Source organism: Zootoca vivipara, chromosome Z1 (genome assembly GCF_965207765.1).
Source record: "Zootoca vivipara chromosome Z1, rZooViv2.hap1.1, whole genome shotgun sequence".
NCBI classification, from domain to species: domain Eukaryota; kingdom Metazoa; phylum Chordata; class Lepidosauria; order Squamata; family Lacertidae; genus Zootoca; species Zootoca vivipara.
The window spans coordinates 3,622,516-3,640,496 of record NC_142583.1 but is presented as its reverse complement, the minus strand read 5'-3'; the positions used below and the strand labels follow the sequence as shown (position 1 = coordinate 3,640,496).

General features: G+C 45.2%; 1 protein-coding gene across 3 annotated transcripts; it reads left to right on the top strand.

The window, feature by feature from the left end:
* Positions 1-9,675: 9,675 nt before the first annotated feature.
* On the top strand, positions 9,676-17,693 carry TMEM128 (transmembrane protein 128). Of its 3 annotated transcripts, none has more exons than XM_035114026.3 (5): positions 9,676-9,797; positions 13,779-13,920; positions 14,863-15,024; positions 15,809-15,918; positions 17,236-17,693. In XM_035114026.3, exons 1-4 carry the CDS (start codon positions 9,686-9,688, stop codon positions 15,906-15,908), a joined length of 516 nt encoding a protein of 171 aa, XP_034969917.2. In that variant the 5' UTR covers positions 9,676-9,685; the 3' UTR covers positions 15,909-15,918; positions 17,236-17,693. The 3 variants fall into 3 exon arrangements, with proteins under 3 accessions (XP_034969917.2, XP_088513598.1, XP_088513602.1); XM_088657472.1 differs by having other exon boundaries at positions 16,574-17,693; XM_088657476.1 differs by lacking the exon at positions 9,676-9,797 and adding an exon at positions 13,404-13,476.
* Positions 17,694-17,981: the final 288 nt, after the last annotated feature.

Here is a 17,981-nt window from a genome sequence, read left to right as displayed (position 1 = left end):
AACAAAATAAAAAAATTCCTTCCAGTAGCAACTTAGAGACCAACTAAGTTTGTCATTGGTACGAGCTTTCGTGTGCATGCACAATTCTTCAGATAGGTGAGTTACCTGTCCCGAATGGGATCTTTCTCTCTCTCTCTGAAGGATCAGGATTGCAGCTTGGGAGCACCCCACATCTCAGCCACTGGTGGAGTGGTAAGTGATCACCTGACCATGTACTGATAAAATCAAAGCCAGCAGCCACACAGAAGGGCACTCTTCACAGCAACTGGTATCCAGAAGCGATGCTGCCTCCAACTGTGGAGGCAGAGTAAAAACATTTTAGGTTCTTCTGTTCAATGCATGTTATATTCAAGATGGCTTTCCTGCCTCACTTAGGAAACAACCAGAATTGGACTGGGAAGTGTCAGCAAAATGCATTGCCTCTGGCAACTAACAGTTAATCTGTGAGTCAAAGTGTTTAAATTGGACCAGTGAATCCTAAGCCCAAATCCACACTAACCTTGGTAGACCTTGGGCTGGTCACTATTTCTCCAACAAGCTTTTGTGGGGATAAAGTAGAAGAACCCTATGTGTTGTTTGCTGAGCTCCTTGGAGGAATAGAATCAATGTCTTTACACCTTTACACCTTACCATGAGAACTAAGGGTCTGGACTCCAGTACGGCCCCATTATTGGGATTAGATGGAAAGGTTTTGGTCTATCTTAAATTGCATTTTCCCATATAGTATTTTAAAATTTTATTTCTATATTGTAACAGCAGCAGCAGCAACAGCAACAACAAAGCTTTGTGTGTCTTCTTCTTCTACTTCTTCTTCTTCTTCTTCTTCTTCTTCTTCTTCTTCTTCTTCTTCTTCTTCTTCTTCTTCTTCTTCTTCTTCTTCTTCTTCTTCTTCTTCTTCACATGCTAAAGGCAACTTAGGTGTGCAATTCTTGTAAGGTAGGTGAATGGTTATTGTGGTGAAAGGCAATCATTTCTCCATTCAGCAATATTTTTCACAGATTGCACAATTACTCCTCGGGCTTCTTTACTCAGCAAAAAAAAATTTACTTGAGGGATATTTGGAAACTTTTACAAAAGCATGTATGACTTCCCTTTCCTCATTTACCTTCCTCTTATCAACAAGAAGGGTGTTTTTTTTTTAGTCTCAGATGTGAAATTTGGGAGTTTTAACAAACTTCTGCAGTGTAATGATTCTGGGTCCTTAGGCAGGAATGAGGAATGCCTGGAAACCAACATTGCTCTTTGGAGCCCTATGTCTATTATATCACCTCTCAGTCTTCTCTTTTCCAGACTAAACATACCCAGCTCCTTCAAGAGCTCCTCATAAGGCGTGGTTTCTAGACCAGGCATCCCCAAACTGTGGCCCTCCAGATGTTTTGGCCTACAACTCCCATGATCCCTAGCTAATAGGACCAGTGGTCGGGGAAGATGGGAATTGTAGTCCAAAACATCTGGAGGGCTGAAGTTTGGGGATGCCTGTTCTAGACCCTTGATCAGCTTGATCACCCTCCTCTGCACATGTTCCAGCTTGTCAACATCCTTCTTAAATTATGGTGCCCAGAACTGGACACAGTAATCCAGGTGTGGTCTGACCAAGGCAGAATAGAGTGGTACCATGGTTTCTCTGGACATTATACTTCTGTTGATGCAGTCTAGAATAGCATTAGCTTTTTTTGCAGCTGCATCACACTGTGGGCTCATGTGAAGCTTGTGGTCCATGCAGACCCCAAGATCCTTTTCACATGTACTGCTTGCAAGCCAGGTGTCCCCCATTCTATATTTATGCAGCTGGTTCTTTCTGCCTAAATGTAGAAACTGATATTTACTGCATTGCAGGGAGTTGGACTAGATAACACTCAGGGTCCCTTCCAACTTTAGAATTCTATGATTCTATGAAGATTTGCTAGAAACTTTGCTCTGATCTTATTTGTAGTCAGAGTTTGTAAGCAAATAGTGTGGGCTAGATCGCAGTATTGCACAATGCCCCCTTTTCAAATTTCCCAAGCTCTTTAGCTTTATAGTTGCTTTGCGTTTGCCTCTCCTCTCATCCAGTCCAAATGTATACATGTTTATAGCTAGCACATTCCTTGCCTCAAGCACACCATTATTTACTGTCTACTCCTTAAAGGGTCAGCTCAGGGTTGCAAAGTAATCTAATACACACATGAGAATTCTCACTTGAACACAACAGGTTGTTTAATGTCCAACTTAGGTTGGATTGTAGCATCTGGTTGCATTTCAACAGATGGTATACTGATAAGCTCCTGCCTCTGTGTGTTCAAATGTTTTAAGTGAAAAGAAAAATGCCCACAGATAAGGCAAAATATAATTTCGATGTCTTAATGAGCTACCATTAACTAGCTGTCCCCAAGTTCATAATTAATTACTAATCACTAATCTCCAAGATGCATAACACAAGGAAATATAAGCAACTCTGGTCCTCTGGTCCAGTTGCTTCAGAGAAGATGGTTGGTGATGGTCTTTTACATCTTACTATTCTTAGAATCAAAGAGTTGGAAAGTTACTGAGTCCAGCCTCCTGCTTAATGCAGGTTCTGTAGTGCAGCTATAGAACCCCAGACAGATGGTTGTCCAGCCTCTGCTTAAATACGAAGCACCCATCACCTCCCAAGGAAATCTGTTCACTGCCATACAGCTCCAGCAGGAATGTTGTTTAAATGCTTAGCTTAATATGCTTCCCTGCCATTTCCACCCATTGATCCTAGTCTTGCCCTCTGGAGCTACATGATAGTTCCATCTTTTTCATAACATCCCTTCACACATTTAGAGACTGCTGCACACCTAGGTCTTTCAACAAGATAACACACCTACGGTAGGTCTTTCAACAATCCCCCACAGGATTTGATTTCTGGACCCCTTGGTGTGTTGCCGAGGAGTCGTGCAATTGGCCTTCCTGCAAGAGGTGGAAAAAATGTGTAAGCTCCATCATTGTTTTCCCTGAGGAGAAGGCTAGGGAGAACATGATAGCATAACATGATACTGCTGGATCAGGCCAATGGCTCTTTTACTCCAGGATCCTGTCCTCACAGAGTCATAGAATTGTAGAGCTGGAAGGGACAATGAGGGTCTAAGTCCAACCCCCTGCAATGCAGGAATCTCAACTAAAGCATCCATGACAAATGGCCATCCAATCTCTTCTTAAAAACATTCAAGGAATGGAAGTCCATCACTTCCCAAGAGAGTCAGTTCCACTGTCGAAGAGCTCTTACCGCCAGAAAATTCTTCCTGATGTTTAGTTGGAATCTCCTTTCTTGTAACTTGAAGCCATTGGTTTGAGTCCTACATGCCAGTGGAGGGGACAACAAGCTTGCCCCATCTTCCATGTGACAGCCCTTGAGATATTTGAAGATGTCTCAGTCTCCTCTTTTCCAGGCTAAACATAACCAACTCCATCATTCTTGTCCTCCACAAATTTGTCTAGAGAAGAGACTACCAGTGATCCCAAGGGTTTGTTCCCCCCGCTTTCTTCTGATGGAGGGGGAAATGAAGGAGTAGGCCCCATGAGATTCCTTCAGACAAGGCTGGACACGGTCCATCCAATATTTTTTGGAATTTGCCAATTTCTAACAACCTTTCTGTTTTATGTTTTGCAGAACTTATGCCTTTTGGAGGCGAGTGCTGGTGGTGACTTCCCTGGGTGGTCTGTATCTGCCATTCAGTCTTCATCTTGCAGCAATGACTGGTACAGTATTAGTCTTTCACTTTTACATTCTGATTCAGACCAGGGGTGCGTCTGCAGTTGCCTTTTCCTACGGCATTGACATAATTCACCCATTCTTTTATTTCTGGCAGTTCAGATGACATTTCTCCCAAATATTGTCCACCATATTGTCCGCTTACCGGTTACCCTGAGGGACATCTTGGAAGAAGAAAAGGCCAAGGAGTAAACCCTACACAAATCTTGGGAGGAGTCCCAAAGTCGTTTGGGTGGCGTCTTGTGTGCCTCCTTCTGGCAAAACCTGCAGCCAAACTGGTGCCAATGTATTGCTCTGCTTTCCTTTTGTACCACATCAGCAAGGACAAGAGTGGGGTCCTGTCGTCTGGGCAGCCCAGGACCTCCAGAAACACTACCTAAGCTTGCACCTTACAGAGGTCACTCTGGCGCTGCTAATGCTGCAAAAACAATGCAGGAGGCATCAGTCATGAGTTGCCGGTCTCCCTTGGTTTGAAAGTGTGGGCTGTGTGACCTCAACTTACCAGTGTGCTGTGACGGTTAGTGAGTTGTTGTTGTTTTTGGACAAAGTCATAATAATAAATAAAAATAAATAAAAATGTGCATTCCACCCCGGAGACCATTCTATTGTAACGTGCAAATTTCTCATTAATAGCTATACCCCACACCTCTTTATACCATTCTTCCATTTTATGTTTCGCGAGTTTGGCTAGGACCTGGGAAAGACCAGGGTTCAAATCCCCACTTGGCCATGAAGCTCCCTGAGGGCCCATGGAGGCCTGTCACTGCCTCTCTGCCTAGCCTCCCTCACAGGGCTGTTGTGGAGATTAAAGGAGGGGGGAGAACCATGTACACCACCTTGAGCTCCTTGGATAAAAAGGTGGGCGCTGTGGGTTAAACCACTGAGCCTAGGGCTTGCTGATCAGAAGGTCAGCGGTTCGAATCCCTGTGACGGGGTGAACTCCCGTTGCTCGGTCCCAGCTCCTGCCAACCTAGCAGTTCGAAAGCACGTCAAAATGCAAGTAGATAAATAGGAACCGCTACAGCGGGAAGGTAAACGGCGTTTCCATGTGCTGCTCTGGTTTGCCAGAAGTGGCTTTGTCATGCTGGCCACATGACCTGGAAGCTATACGCCGGCTCCCTTGGCCAATAATGCGAGATGAGCGTGCAACCCCAGAGTCGGTCACGACTGGACCTAATGGTCAGGGGTCCCTTTACCTTTACCTTAAATGTGATAAATAAATAAATATCCTGCCTGCCCCTCCACTTGATCTGCAACTAATCAGACGTGATGCACTTGCCGCTTGCATTTTTCCTTTAAAAAACCCAGCTGTAGTCTGAGCTACCTTTCTCCAGCCAGGTGTGCAAACAAATGGACTCCACCTTCCACAGAGAAGCAGCAACCACGACCATGAGAACCATTTTGGAGGAAAGACATGGGTGAGTGAACTTTCCACAGTAGATCTGAACTGTGAATATTCTGGAGAGGGAGAGGGGAGGCAGGTGGATGGGGCTTTCCAAGCAAAGCTACTGCTTCTGGTGAATGCTATTCTTCCCTACGAGCTAGGTAGATATTACACATGTTTAGTTCTGAATCAGCTAGATGTGCCCCAGGGAGTAGGGGCAAGGTTAGCCTGGTGGAACTGGCCTGAACTCTTTTGAGACCTTTTGAGGTGTGAGGAAGACTAAGCTCCCTGTCTAAAGGCCCAGTTCCTTTGAAGTCTATAACTGAGAGCCAGTGTGGTGCAATGGTTAGTGTGCTGGACTATGACCTGGGGAATCAGGGTTTGAATCCCCACTCAGCCATGAAGCTCATTGGGTGACCTTGAGGCAATCAATGTCTCTCAGCCCAACCTATCTCACAGGGTTGTTGTAAAGAGAAAATGGAGGGGAGGCAACCATGTAAACCACACTGTGACCGAACAACTTAAGAGAATCCTCTGACTTGCAGGGCCAGACTATGTGCACCCTCTAACCCCCTCCCCCTTCTTACAGAACCTGATTTCCGGCATGCCTTGGATTAAACTGTCCATTTCTGGCTCTTCGTGTGTTTGCTGTGCTTAGAGGTTCATGCTTGCCTGCCTTGGCGCCACTTCTGATCCCATCTAAAATTTGATTCCTTGGCACCTCCTGAACTCTTGACGTTGCTTCTGCATCAACATGTACAGATGCTAGAAGAGCAATGTAATAATCATCACCACAGAGCTCTTATCAGGGGTGGCATTTGTCTTTCAAAACAGATTCTCTTTTTGTGAAAGGCATCCCTCCTCATGCAAGTTTTTTCTATCGTTTGGAAAGGGAACCACCTGACTACCCAGTCAATTCACATAGAGTTAGTTGGTTTAGAATGTCCTAATCTTGTTTCTAGAGGGTCTTTGGGGATCAAGTTCAACTGAGCAACAAGTTTCTATTTCTAATTGAGGAGGCTCCACGAACAGTAAATAATATGAGATTATAATACTATAAGCACAGTACAAAAGGAAGTGTGGATAACCCTGTTTCTTGTTTCTGTATTTTGATCACAGGGATGCAGTAGAAGTTCTTAAATGGTGGGAGTTTTGGAGTGGATGAGAGAGAAAACTGAAGCTTAATCCAGGTAAATTGGAAGCATCGTGTATCTACACAGGCCCTTTAAAAAGCAAGTTTGCAGTTTGGGGGTTCTTCAGGATTCAGCCTTGCTCCTGTATGGTCAGAATCTTTTGCCAGCTTTGGTTGGTGCATGAGCACCTTGATAAATCATTCCTAGCCGCAATCATTCATGACCTGGTCAGCACCATATTAGATTACTGTAATGCACTTGGGCAGCTTTTGGAGAGAGTTTGGAAACTCAGTTGGTCCAACATGCTGATGTTGGGATGTTTGATCAGGAAGATCAAAGCATGCATCTTAAACCATCTGTTCTGGTTACCAATTTGCACTGGCTATTTCTTAGAAAAGCAGGATAGAAATGCTGAAATAAATCAATAAAAGAAATGAGATCTTTTACTACTACTACTACTACTACTACTACTACTACTACTACTAATTTCCCCTCAAAATACAAATCTTCAGTGGTTTTCTATATTGCTTTGTTCATTTTTAGTTTTGCTCCACATTTGTTGTAAAGGATGGGAAACCCTATGAAAATGTAGCTTTCCCTTGACATGTGCTGTTGCCTTTGCCTTTCTTTTAAAAGTTCAGTGACTTATAGCGGCTTTGTGATTCCCAGTTCTACCCAAAGCAGTCTTTCTGTAGTCCAAGTCACAAATGTCTGTTTTTGCCCTTTTATAATGCTTTATACCATTGTCTTGCCTTGAGGAGAAAAATTACACTGACTATAGATTAAAGCAGTGGTTTTCAACCAGTATGGCGTGGCACCCTAGGGTGCCCTGAATGATGGTCAGGGGTGCCACAGGCAACTCTGGCCTCTGTCCCTCTTTCCTTCCCTCCCTCCTCTATGCTGAAGGGGAGCCTTTCTGCCATGCTGGCCTGGTGGCGCTCACTGCTGCCTTCCAAGGTGAGCAGGGTGCTGGCTTCACGTTCCCCTCTGGGCTACAGCCTCCCTTGGGTCACTAAGGCTGGGGGAATCCTCTTCCCAGGCCCCTGTGGGGCGGTGTGAGGAGGCACCTCTCTTTGGGGTGGGAAGGTTGCTCAGAGACCATTGGCGATGGCAACTGCTGCCCAGAGGAGAAGAGGCTGATGGAACATCTCACAAGGGAGGGTGTTTGGAAACAGGTGAGGAGGGACTGCCCTGCCGGCTCTGCAGACAAGGGGTGACATAACTGGGCTCCTGAGGCTCAGAGCAGCCGCATAAAGAATGTTGTTGATCAAAGCAGCTGTGGACTAAAGCAGTGTTTCTCAACCAGTGTGCCTCCAGATGTTTTCGGACTACAACTCCCATCATTCCTGACCACTGGTCTTGCTAGCTAGGGATGATGGGAGTTGTAGTCCCAAAACATCTGGAGGCACACTGGTTGAGAAACACTGGATTAAAGGATTAGAGTGTCAAGAGTGGTGTAGCAACTTGTGTGTTGGACTTGAAATCCCTGCTCAGCCACAAAGCTCACTGACCTTTGACTAGTCACTTTCTCAGCCTCTTTCCTTCGCAGGGCTGTTGCGAGAATAAAACAGGATACCATATACCAGTGATGGGCAACCTTTTGAGCTTGGTGTGTCAAAATTCGCCAAAAAACCGAGCATAACTCAGGTGGTGTGTCACTTTGAGAAAAAACCCATAATTTCGCGATATTTATAGTTTAAATAACAAAAATGTAATATATAACTGTATTTAATAAACCAAAAACTAATTATTTAACCAAACCAAACCAAAATCCCCTTATTTATCACAAAGTGAGCTTTTGGGGGGGAGCTGCTGACCAAAGTTTTGGAGGTTTTTTTTGGGGGTGCAAAAGTTGCTTTGCTTTTTTGGGGGGAATGCCCCAAAGCGCTGTGCTTTTTTGGGGGGAAAGAGAACAGAAATAAATGACGAATAATACCTTCGCTGGAACTAACACACAGCACCGACATAGTCTGCCAAAGTGCCAAAAAACCCCCAGCACAGAACGGGTTAAAAAACGAACGCTGTTACACCCAATCATAGTCTGCCAAAGCGCCAGGAAAAAAAAGCACAGAAAGTTTTAAAAAACCAATCTCTGGCTACCAGCAACAACAACAAAAAAGGATCCGGGTTTTAACAGCAGAGACAAGCTGTAGCGGAGACAAGCTGTAGGAGGAGCAGGAGAACAAATGGGGGGGGGCACAACAACAGCGTGAATTTCCCAATGGGGCACGTGCCAGCAGTGAGGGCTCTGTGTGTCACGTCTGACACGCGTGTCATAGGTTCGCCATCACTGCCATATACAGTCTACTGACCCAAACCCCTTCAAGCAATGGCAGGATTAAAGATAACTAGAGGCAGAACAGCATAGCATGTGTGAAGTACTTTGAACACTCTGAAATGCTATATAAATGCTAAGTGTTATTTCTGTTTCTTAGCCACGGTAAGACAAGATGAACTACATGTAAAGTTGCATCAAAATTAAAATAAAATTAAATAAAATAAAGCAAGCAGTTTATGAAATCTGTATTCTATGGACAGGTGAACTCTGAATATAAAAGGAAGGTTAGTTAGGAAATTCCCAGGATGTCAAAAAAGGTTATTTATTTATGTTACTACTGTGGCCCGTGTTTTGTTAGCCCAAAAATGGAAAACGAGCGAGGTCCCAACCAAAGAAGAATAGGAAGTTAAGTTGAAAGAATATGCACAACTTGCAGACTTAACATAGAATAAGAGAACAAGAAGAACGTACATTTAAAGAAGATCGGAAAACGTCTATTGCATATATGGGAAATAGTTGTGTACAGCTGAAAACACTGGCAGCATTAAGATGAATTCAACAGTGTAAATAAGTTTTGATGGATGCAATAATGGAATACCAAATGGTATAGTTTTTGTAAAATATGCAGGGATTTATGATATGTAAAATGAACCATGGAAAGAGAAGGAGGGAAGTCATTGATATCTTATGTATTTTAAATTGTAGAACAGAATTTTTTTAAAATAAAAATTATATACTGTATTAAGAAACGCTGCCTCGAACTGCAGGATAGAAAAGGCCACGAAGCAGCAGCTTTAGCTTAGAAAGATTATTCTTAGAAAGCCTCGAGGCTCGATCCGTTTCAGCCTTTTAACTTTTGCACGTTCCGAAGCGGCGATGTGGATTTTTCACTTTTCCACTTTCGCGTGAACCGACCGCTCTGAGGGGAATATTTGTGGGGTCCTCTCTTTTTTGAGGGATTAAGGGTTTTCTGACTCTACCGAGGGCGCGAAGGACCCGATTTCCCGCGGCTGCGCCGGCGCCCCGTCTTCCCCGAGGGGAACTTCCTCTCGCCCGGCCGGAGGGATGGCGGAGAAGCGGGTGGATCCCGGGCAAAGCGGGCCGCCGCTCCCCGCCGCTGCGATCCAGCCTCCCTCCCTTCCTGCTCGGCTCGGGTCACTTCCGCGGCCCCCAAGATGGAGGAGCAGGAGGAGGAGCAGGATCCGCGGCTGAGGCTGAGGCGGCATCTTGGGGGGCAGGAGCAGCAGCAGCAGCAGCAGCAACAGCAGCCGGGCCCGGGCGAGGCCGGTAGGTCTCCCCGCTTACGAAGGAAGGAAGGAAGGAAGGCCGCCCGGGAGGCCGCTTTTGGGCCGGCCTTGATAAGCCAGAAAGTGGAGCAAAATAAAGCGCGGAAGGAATAATGGGCGCCGGGCTCTTCCCCGCACCCCCCCGCACCCCCCGCGTGCCTACTCGGAAGTAAATCTCGCTTTGAGCCGCGGCACTTGCTCCGGGGTAAAATGCGCCTGTGCGCGAGCTAAACACCTGAAATTATTGCTATGCATTTATTATTCAAACCCCGCCATTTCCCCCTGACAGGAACCCAGGATAAAATTCGGAACAGCTAAAACCTCGGGGGTGGGAAACTAGCTATCATTACAAAGAAACAAAGACAGTTACACGCCGATAGAATCAAAACTATATATGTGGGTGTGCTGTTTAAACCATACAAATACCGGTAACTGCAGTAATAAAAATGGCAGGGCACAAGCGACTTTTGATAAAAGCAGTCAGTTCCCCAGAACTTGTTGGGATAAAGAGGCAGCCATCCAGCTTCTCCAGGCAGGGAGTTCCAAAGTTGCCTGGGTGGCACTGGGAGCAGCAGCCCCTGAGGAGGCCCTTTCCCCCACCAAGGGTGGCGGGACTGAGAGAAGATCTCTCAGCCCTGGCAGGTTCCTATGAGGGCATGCAGTATTTCAGGCAGCTTGGGCCCAAGCCATAGAGGGCTTTTTGGGAGGTCAAGTAGGTGCACCACCTTGAGCTCCTTGGATAAAAAGGTGGGCGCTGTGGGTTAAACCACTGAGCCTAGGGCTTGCCGATCAGAAGGTCAGTGGTTCGAATCCCCGCGACGGGGTGAGCTCCTGTTGCTTGGTCCCTGCTCCTGCCAACCTAGCAGTTCGAAAGAACGTCAAAGTGCAAGTAGATAAATAGGTACTGCTACAGCGGGATGGTAAACGGCGTTTCCATGTGCTGCTCTGGTTTGCCAGAAGCGGCTTTGTCATGCTGGCCCCATGATCCGGAAGCTGTCTGCGGACAAACGCCGGCTCCCTTGGCCTATAGAGCGAGATGAGCGCCGCAACCCCAGAGTCGGACACGACTGGACCTGATGGTCAGGGGCCCCTTTACCTTTACAGCGGGAAGGTAAACAGTGTTTACATGTGCTGCTCTGGTTTCACCAGAAGCGGCTTAGTCCTGCTGGCCACATGACCCGGAAAACTGTCTGCGGACAAACGGCAGCTCCCTCGGCCAGTAAAGCGAGATAAGCGCTGCAACCCCAGAGTCGTTCATGACTGGGTCTCTAACACTCAGGGGTCTCTTTACCTTTATCTAAGCCAGGCATCCCCAAACTTCGGCCCTCCAGATGTTTTGGACTACAATTCCCATCTTCCCCAACCACTGGTCCTGTTAGCTAGGGTTCATGGGAGTTGTAGGCCAAAACATCTGGAGGGCTGCAGTTTGGGGGTGCCTGATCTAAGGCCATGGAACAGGACCTGCGCATGAAATGCATTGAGGCACAGTTTTGAGGACCTTCCGAGCTGGGCTTGGAAGAGGCGTTTTAGCCTCGCTAGGCATACCCTGCCTTCATTTCTGGCTTCGGGGGAGGGGCAGTTGAGGAAGGCTAAGGGACTGGTTTGAGCGATGGTCAGTGGTGGTGGCCCTTACAGCGCTGCTGTCACCCACCACTCCAAGGCAGCCAAGGTGTCGTTTCACTGGTGCGCCGAGGGTACGTCTTGGAGGACCAGCACACTCTGCCACCCAGCACCGGCCATTGCCATCAGAGCCAAAGAGGAAAGCTAGGATTGTTTAGCAAAGGGCAGAGTGCTGCCAACCCAGGGTTGAGTTGCGGCTGGAGCTCCTGCTTGAAATGGCACTGCCATCTACCACCCTGTTCCAGCGTCCCTTTCAGAGGACTTGCTTCTGCACTGGGCAGTGGAGACCCTTCTCAGGTCACTTCTGCTGTTCGCTATGCTTCCGTTTTATCTCCTGTTCCTTGGGTGAGGATCACCCTCTGTAGCTTCATAGCTCAATGTGTTCACGAGGGGTACCTTTGCTTTTATCTCCCAGCTCCAAGCAGGGGATGAAAGGTGAGGTTTGGCTAGCTATCATTGCTGAAGGGCAATGGATGACTCACCATGGCAAGGAGTTGTGCTGAGTGGAAGTGTTGAATCATAGAATAGAATCATAGAGTTGGAAGAGACCACAAGGGCCATCCAGTCCAACCTGAAGACTGCTGGGAGGCAGCCCCTCCTGAAGGGGTTCCCTGATCTGGTAAAGGAGGTCACATGCCTGGGCCCAGCTCTGGAAGTGAATGGCTTTTGTCCTTTTTCTGATATATTACTCACCCTTCATCATAGCATAGGGCAGGTCGGCCATTAAAAAACACGGCAGCAGGTTAAGTCAAAATAATAGGTAAAGGTAAAGGGATCGCTGACCATTAGTTCCAGTCGTGACCGACTTTGGGGTTGCGGCGCTCATCGTGTTATTGGCCGAGAGAGCCGGCGTACAGCTTCCAGGTCATGTGGCCAGCATGAGAAAGCCGCTTCTGGCGAACCAGAGCAGCGCACGGAAACGCCGTTTACCTTCCCGCCAGAGCGGTACCTATTTATCTACTTGCACTTTGACATGCTTTCGAACTGCTAGGTTGGCAGTTCGATAATAGGATGGGTCTTAAAATACATATCTTAACCATCAGTGCTGGCCCACCCATGAGGCCAAGTGAGACAACCGTCTCAGGCAGCAGGATCCCCAGGGGCAGCAGACCCTGATGTTGATTTTTCTGGCCCCCTTGTTCCCGATGTAGATCTTCACTCATCCCGTCTTCCCTGACGGAGTGAGAAGCCATTTGGGAGTCTACCTCAGTTGCCAAAGTGTCTTGGGTCAGTCCTGTCAACTGTCAAAGGCTACAGGCATAGCTGCCAAGTTTTCCCTTTTCTCGCGAGGAAGCCTATTCAGCATAAGGGAAAAATCCCTGTAAAAAAGGGATAACTTGGCAGCTATGGCTAGAGGACAGGTCTGTGCCTTCAGCATACTGTGTAATGAAGATGCTAGCTGTGGAAAGGGAATTCCACAACTTAGGGGCTGCCCAGAGAATGTCCTCTCCCAGGCCCACTACCCCATACTTCTGAGGGCAGTGGAACTACCAAGAGGGTCCACTCTGCTTCTCTTAATGCCTAGATGGTCTTGTAGGGAAGGAGGTGTTTTTTTCAGGTATCTGTGGCCAAAGTCACTTAGGGATTTAAAACTAAATCCCTTGAATTGAGCCTGGAAACTTACAGGCAACTAATGCAGCTGTTTTAAAAGAGGAGTTATACGAGTTCTAAATGGAACCCCTAGCCAGCAATCCGGCTGCTGCATTTTGGACCAGTTAAAGCTAGGACTGTACTCCTAGCCACAAAAGCCTCCTGAGCCTCCTGTTGGATCCAGGATACCCCAAACTACAGTTAACCCCTTAGACCTTAGAGGTTACTGAACGTTCAAAGCCATCTGTGTACTTATGGATTTATTTATTACACTGAAAATATGTGGTAATATATTAGCTTAACTTCTGGTCATATAATAGTTTCTGCTGTATTTCAGGCAGGCAGCAAAGTATATTGCCAACAATATGTTATGACAAGTGGAAACTTGTGATAAACTAATGGCTGCAAGGGTATGGGAAAGGAGGAAGGAGTTACTCAACCCCCACCTTTTTGCGCCTTCCTTTCCACAGGTAGGTCCCTCTGCCACATGACTTAGAGGTACCCACTACCACTTTTGTCCCCAAGCCATGTAGATTATTCCACTGAGTGCACACCCTACTTTGCCTGCACCAGGACACCGGTAAATAGAACACCCTACTGCCAAATGCCTATGATTAAGATGAGCAGAGCATTTCAAGGCCCCCTGGGATGAGGTGATAGGCATTTGCGCTGCAACAAAGAATGATTTAGAAACCTGGTGTGCATGTTTTATTTGCATAAGATGGTGTCTCGTTTAATGACGTCTGCAACATAATGGTGGTTTTATTTACAGTTGAAACTACCAGCATAGAGAAGAAGGAGAAGCCGCTTCTCAGACTTAACATTCACTCTGCATTCTGGATATTGGCATCAATAGCTACTACATACTACATTGAATTTTTTAAAATTGTTAAAGAGATTATTCAGCAAGAAAGGTAAGGAGAAGAGGTTGTGGGTTTTTTTGGTGGAGGGTTTACAAGGAGAAGTTACACAAAGGTATTTACAGTACTAACTCAGTTGGATTCTCCCTAAACTTCATTGTAGATTAATCAGTATAACATTACAGTAAGAAATATAATTTAAAACACTTGAAACATCTGTGTGAGGGGGAGGAGGGATCCATCTTAGTTGCTGAGAACGGCAGCAAGTGAAAATAGCAGTTCCTCATTGTCTTCTTCTATTCTGAAATATGGAGTAATTTTGGTGCAGCTTTCTCAGATCAGATACGCTCTATACTTCAACCCCCATCCCATATACCTTTCTATTTATACAGTAAGACACCCAGCTGAAACCAGCACTGTTTTATGTAGAAATGTGTCCTAGCATCTAACACGGGTGGAGTTTATATTTTAGGAGAGCTTCTCCGCATCTGGCACCCTTTGCTTACTTTAAAGGGTTTGTGATTGAAATTTACCATTTTCTGTTTAGGGCTCCCCTACACTGTCAGGATAAATCCCAGCATTGCTTTTAGTTCTGCATGAGCAGACAAGGGTGTCTTAGCAAAAAGTAGTGAGATAACCTATTAAGAATTTCCATTCCCTACCGTAGCTAGCCTTCCTTCCCATCTCCTGTTCTGCTTTCTCTCCTGTCGTACAATGACTGAGCAATCAGTGCTGCCTGCCAACTTTGTTGATTAAAGAAGCCCCGTGTCTAAGAATTCCACACACAGAAAGTGAGGACCTCTTCTCAATAGGGAGCCAGTTAGAAGTTGGAGTACTGCAAAATTTGGATGCAATAGCAGAAGGCAGATAAGGTATGTTGCTTCCTGCATCTTAAGAGAGGCCTGGCTTGGAGCATAATCTGATCTGAGGCAATGTTAAATTCAATGTATTTTTGTTTTTAACATTATTAAAGCACATTTTCTCTTTCTCTTGCAGCTGGTGGTTTATACTCGGCATTTGCTTATTGATTATCAGTTTGTCTGTGGCCTTTTATTGCATAATATATCTTGAGTGGTATCATGGAATCGAGGACTATGATGCCACCTACCCTGCACTGATACCCATAACGACTGCTAGTTTTATTGCGGCAGCAGTTTGGTAAGTTGGTTGGTAAGAGATAATAGTTTTCCAGGCTTGCATTGCTTCTAAAAAGTCTGTGTTTTAAATGATGAGGGAAAGGTGTTACATATGGACCCCAGATAGGAGTAGGGTTGCCAGACTCAATAGAGGACTTCTGTGTCTTTAATTGCCCTGCTCTCTTTTGAGTCTGGAAACCTTAAAGAGAAACCAGCAGACCCTTTGCTTGGAAATTAAACAAAGGGTCTGCTGGTTTCTCTTTAAGGTTTCCAGACTCAAAAGAGAGCAGGGCAATTAAAGGCACATAAGTCCTGTCCTCTATTGAGTCTGGCAACCCTAGATAGGAGTAATAGCAGACCACACACTTATTTGTTCTTTTGAAAACATGCAATGGCTGCCTGTCTGTCTTGTGTGGCTGGCTGAAAATTGCTTCAATTGCGCAGGAAACAATGGTCTACTTCTGCACGTGGAAGCAGGTAGATGGGCTCTCCCTGCCCAAGGCATGGGGGAGGTGGCCAGTCCACTCCTGGGGGTGCCAGGGTCCTATGTGCCATAACAAAACTTTGACTTGAAGACTCTGGACACTGAGACATAAGTTTCAAATATATACGGATATCTTCTGCACATTGTACACCTCTTTTTCTGGAGACTATGCGTAAAGGAATGTTCTCATGGTCTCTCAGTTCAAATATACTGTGAAACCTGTTTCACTGTGGGATTTGGCCGATTCTCAAATTGCCTGTACTGTGATATGCTCTACTGCCTGCAACATATGCTACAGGTTTCTCTCTCTTTCTTTCCCCAGTTTTAACATTTCTTTATGGCCTATATGGTCTTTCCTCACACCTGTGGTGCTCTTTGTCCAGTTCATGGGTATTGTGATGCTTGTGTCGCTCCTGGGCTAAATCTTTTATGGTAAGGCGTTGTAATGATATACATATCTAAGCATGCCTCTTTTGAGTTATGTGATGTACAGTGGAATCTTGGTTTTTGAACATCTCGGCCACCGAACGTTTCAGAAGCCGAACGGCGAAAACCTGGAAGTGAATGCTTCCATTTTTGAATGTGCCTCAAAAGTCGAATGGCTTCCGAGGCGCCTTTCTCATTTTTCTGTGTTCACTTTGCCAACAGCCCTTTGATTCTTGGTTTTCAAACATTTCGGAAGTTGCACGGACTTCTGGAACGGATTATGTTTTGAAAACTGAGGTTCCACTGTATTTCCTTTCTGAAGTATTTTCATTCTTAATAAGAATGTGAGAAGATTTGATTGCCTGCAGAACTAGACTGTCAGATGGGATGTCATAAAAAATCAACCCAAGCATTTAAGAAATTATTCCAGCCCTGCCTAGAGATCCAGGGATTTAATTTAGGACCTTTTGTATGCAAGTTATGTGCTCTGCCACTGAGCTACAGCCCATTCGTGGCAATGGCTCTGCAGTTATGAGACAGCCGTACTGGGTGATATATTTGAATAACTTAATTATCAAAACTTTTATTTTAGTTTTTTAAATTAAAAATATGTCTTTCTTTTATATAGTGATTGTTGTGATAATATGTTCCTGTGTTTCAGTTAAGGCATGGGGAACATGTGACCCTGCACATGTTGCTGGACTCCAGCTTTCACCACCCCCAGCCATCAGGACCAACAACACCTGGAAGGTCACTGGTTCCTCATCCCTATTTTAAGTGTTCTGTGTTACCTTGGTCTTCTAAAGGGGGAAAGGGTGTGTGTTCAATAAATGGGTTGCTAGATGTTTACTAGTAAAACTGCAAGAAGGTTTGCCAGTAAACCTTGTATAAAAGACAGTCAACCTTGATGGGAAAAGACAAAACAGAAAGGTGCTGTTTTTTGCAGGGCGGGGTGGAACATTGGGTGATATCCATCTCATACTCTTGAGTAAGCCTATTGAAATCAATGGACTTAAGTTACCTGTCCATTGATTTTGATGGTTCCACTCTGAGTATGTCTAACATTGGATACCACCCCCTGTCTAAGTTGGCCCGTCATAAGTAGTAACAGCTTTTGTATTATAAAGAGCTTTAATGTCTTTTTATGAGTACTGAGTGTTTTTGTGGTTATTTCATTATTCTTTAATTTCAGATCTCTAGACTCTGCAGAGTTAGAAAATTAATTAGTTTTACAATGAGTGTGAGATACTTGTTATGCGTAAAGCTACAGCTTGGTTTAAATGTATAAATTTCTATTTTTCACTGTACACTATCATATTCTAGAAAAGCAAATGGTGGACCTGCCGGCAAATGTACTTGGATACACTGGGATCCTGGGATGAAGACCTGCAAGCCAATCTCAAGCAACTTGTGTTTAAAAGGGAGATTCACTTGAATTGTTAAACTTGTTTTGTGTTTAATAGGGACACTTTTACTTTGAACGATGATCTTAAACACTGGGGATAGAAGTCATTGAAATGCTAACAGAAAATCATAGTTTTGCTATTGTGCTGGCATAGCTATTGACTTAACCTATAAGTGAAATCATAAGTGATTATGTTTAAGAAGTTTATAATAGGGACACCTATCACCCTTTTAAAAAATAGTTACGTTCATGATATCTTTGAGAGCAATGAAAATAGTAAATCTCCAAATTGTTGAATGATTCGTTGTTTGAATTTTTAAATATTATATAAAAACAAATAAATCAAAACTATAATATATTTAACCATGTGACAAAACATGTTCTGCTTTTTGTGCTACAGCCTTATGCAGAGGTATATTGTGGACCACAGTAGAGCTTTGTTTCCATTTTCCCTTGGAGCATGTGTGCATGGCCACTCCGTATCCTAGGCCGTATCCTAGAGAATGCGAAACAGATGTGTGCTTCTCCTCCAGCCCTCCCAGTTCATGTTCCTTGATTGAGAGGTGCTTCCCATTTCCTGTGATGGCCTGGCAAGCTGTCTGCACATGTGCCAAGGAAGAAGCGGGTAGGGGAACTTAAGGGTCTGATAAGCCCTATGGGATTC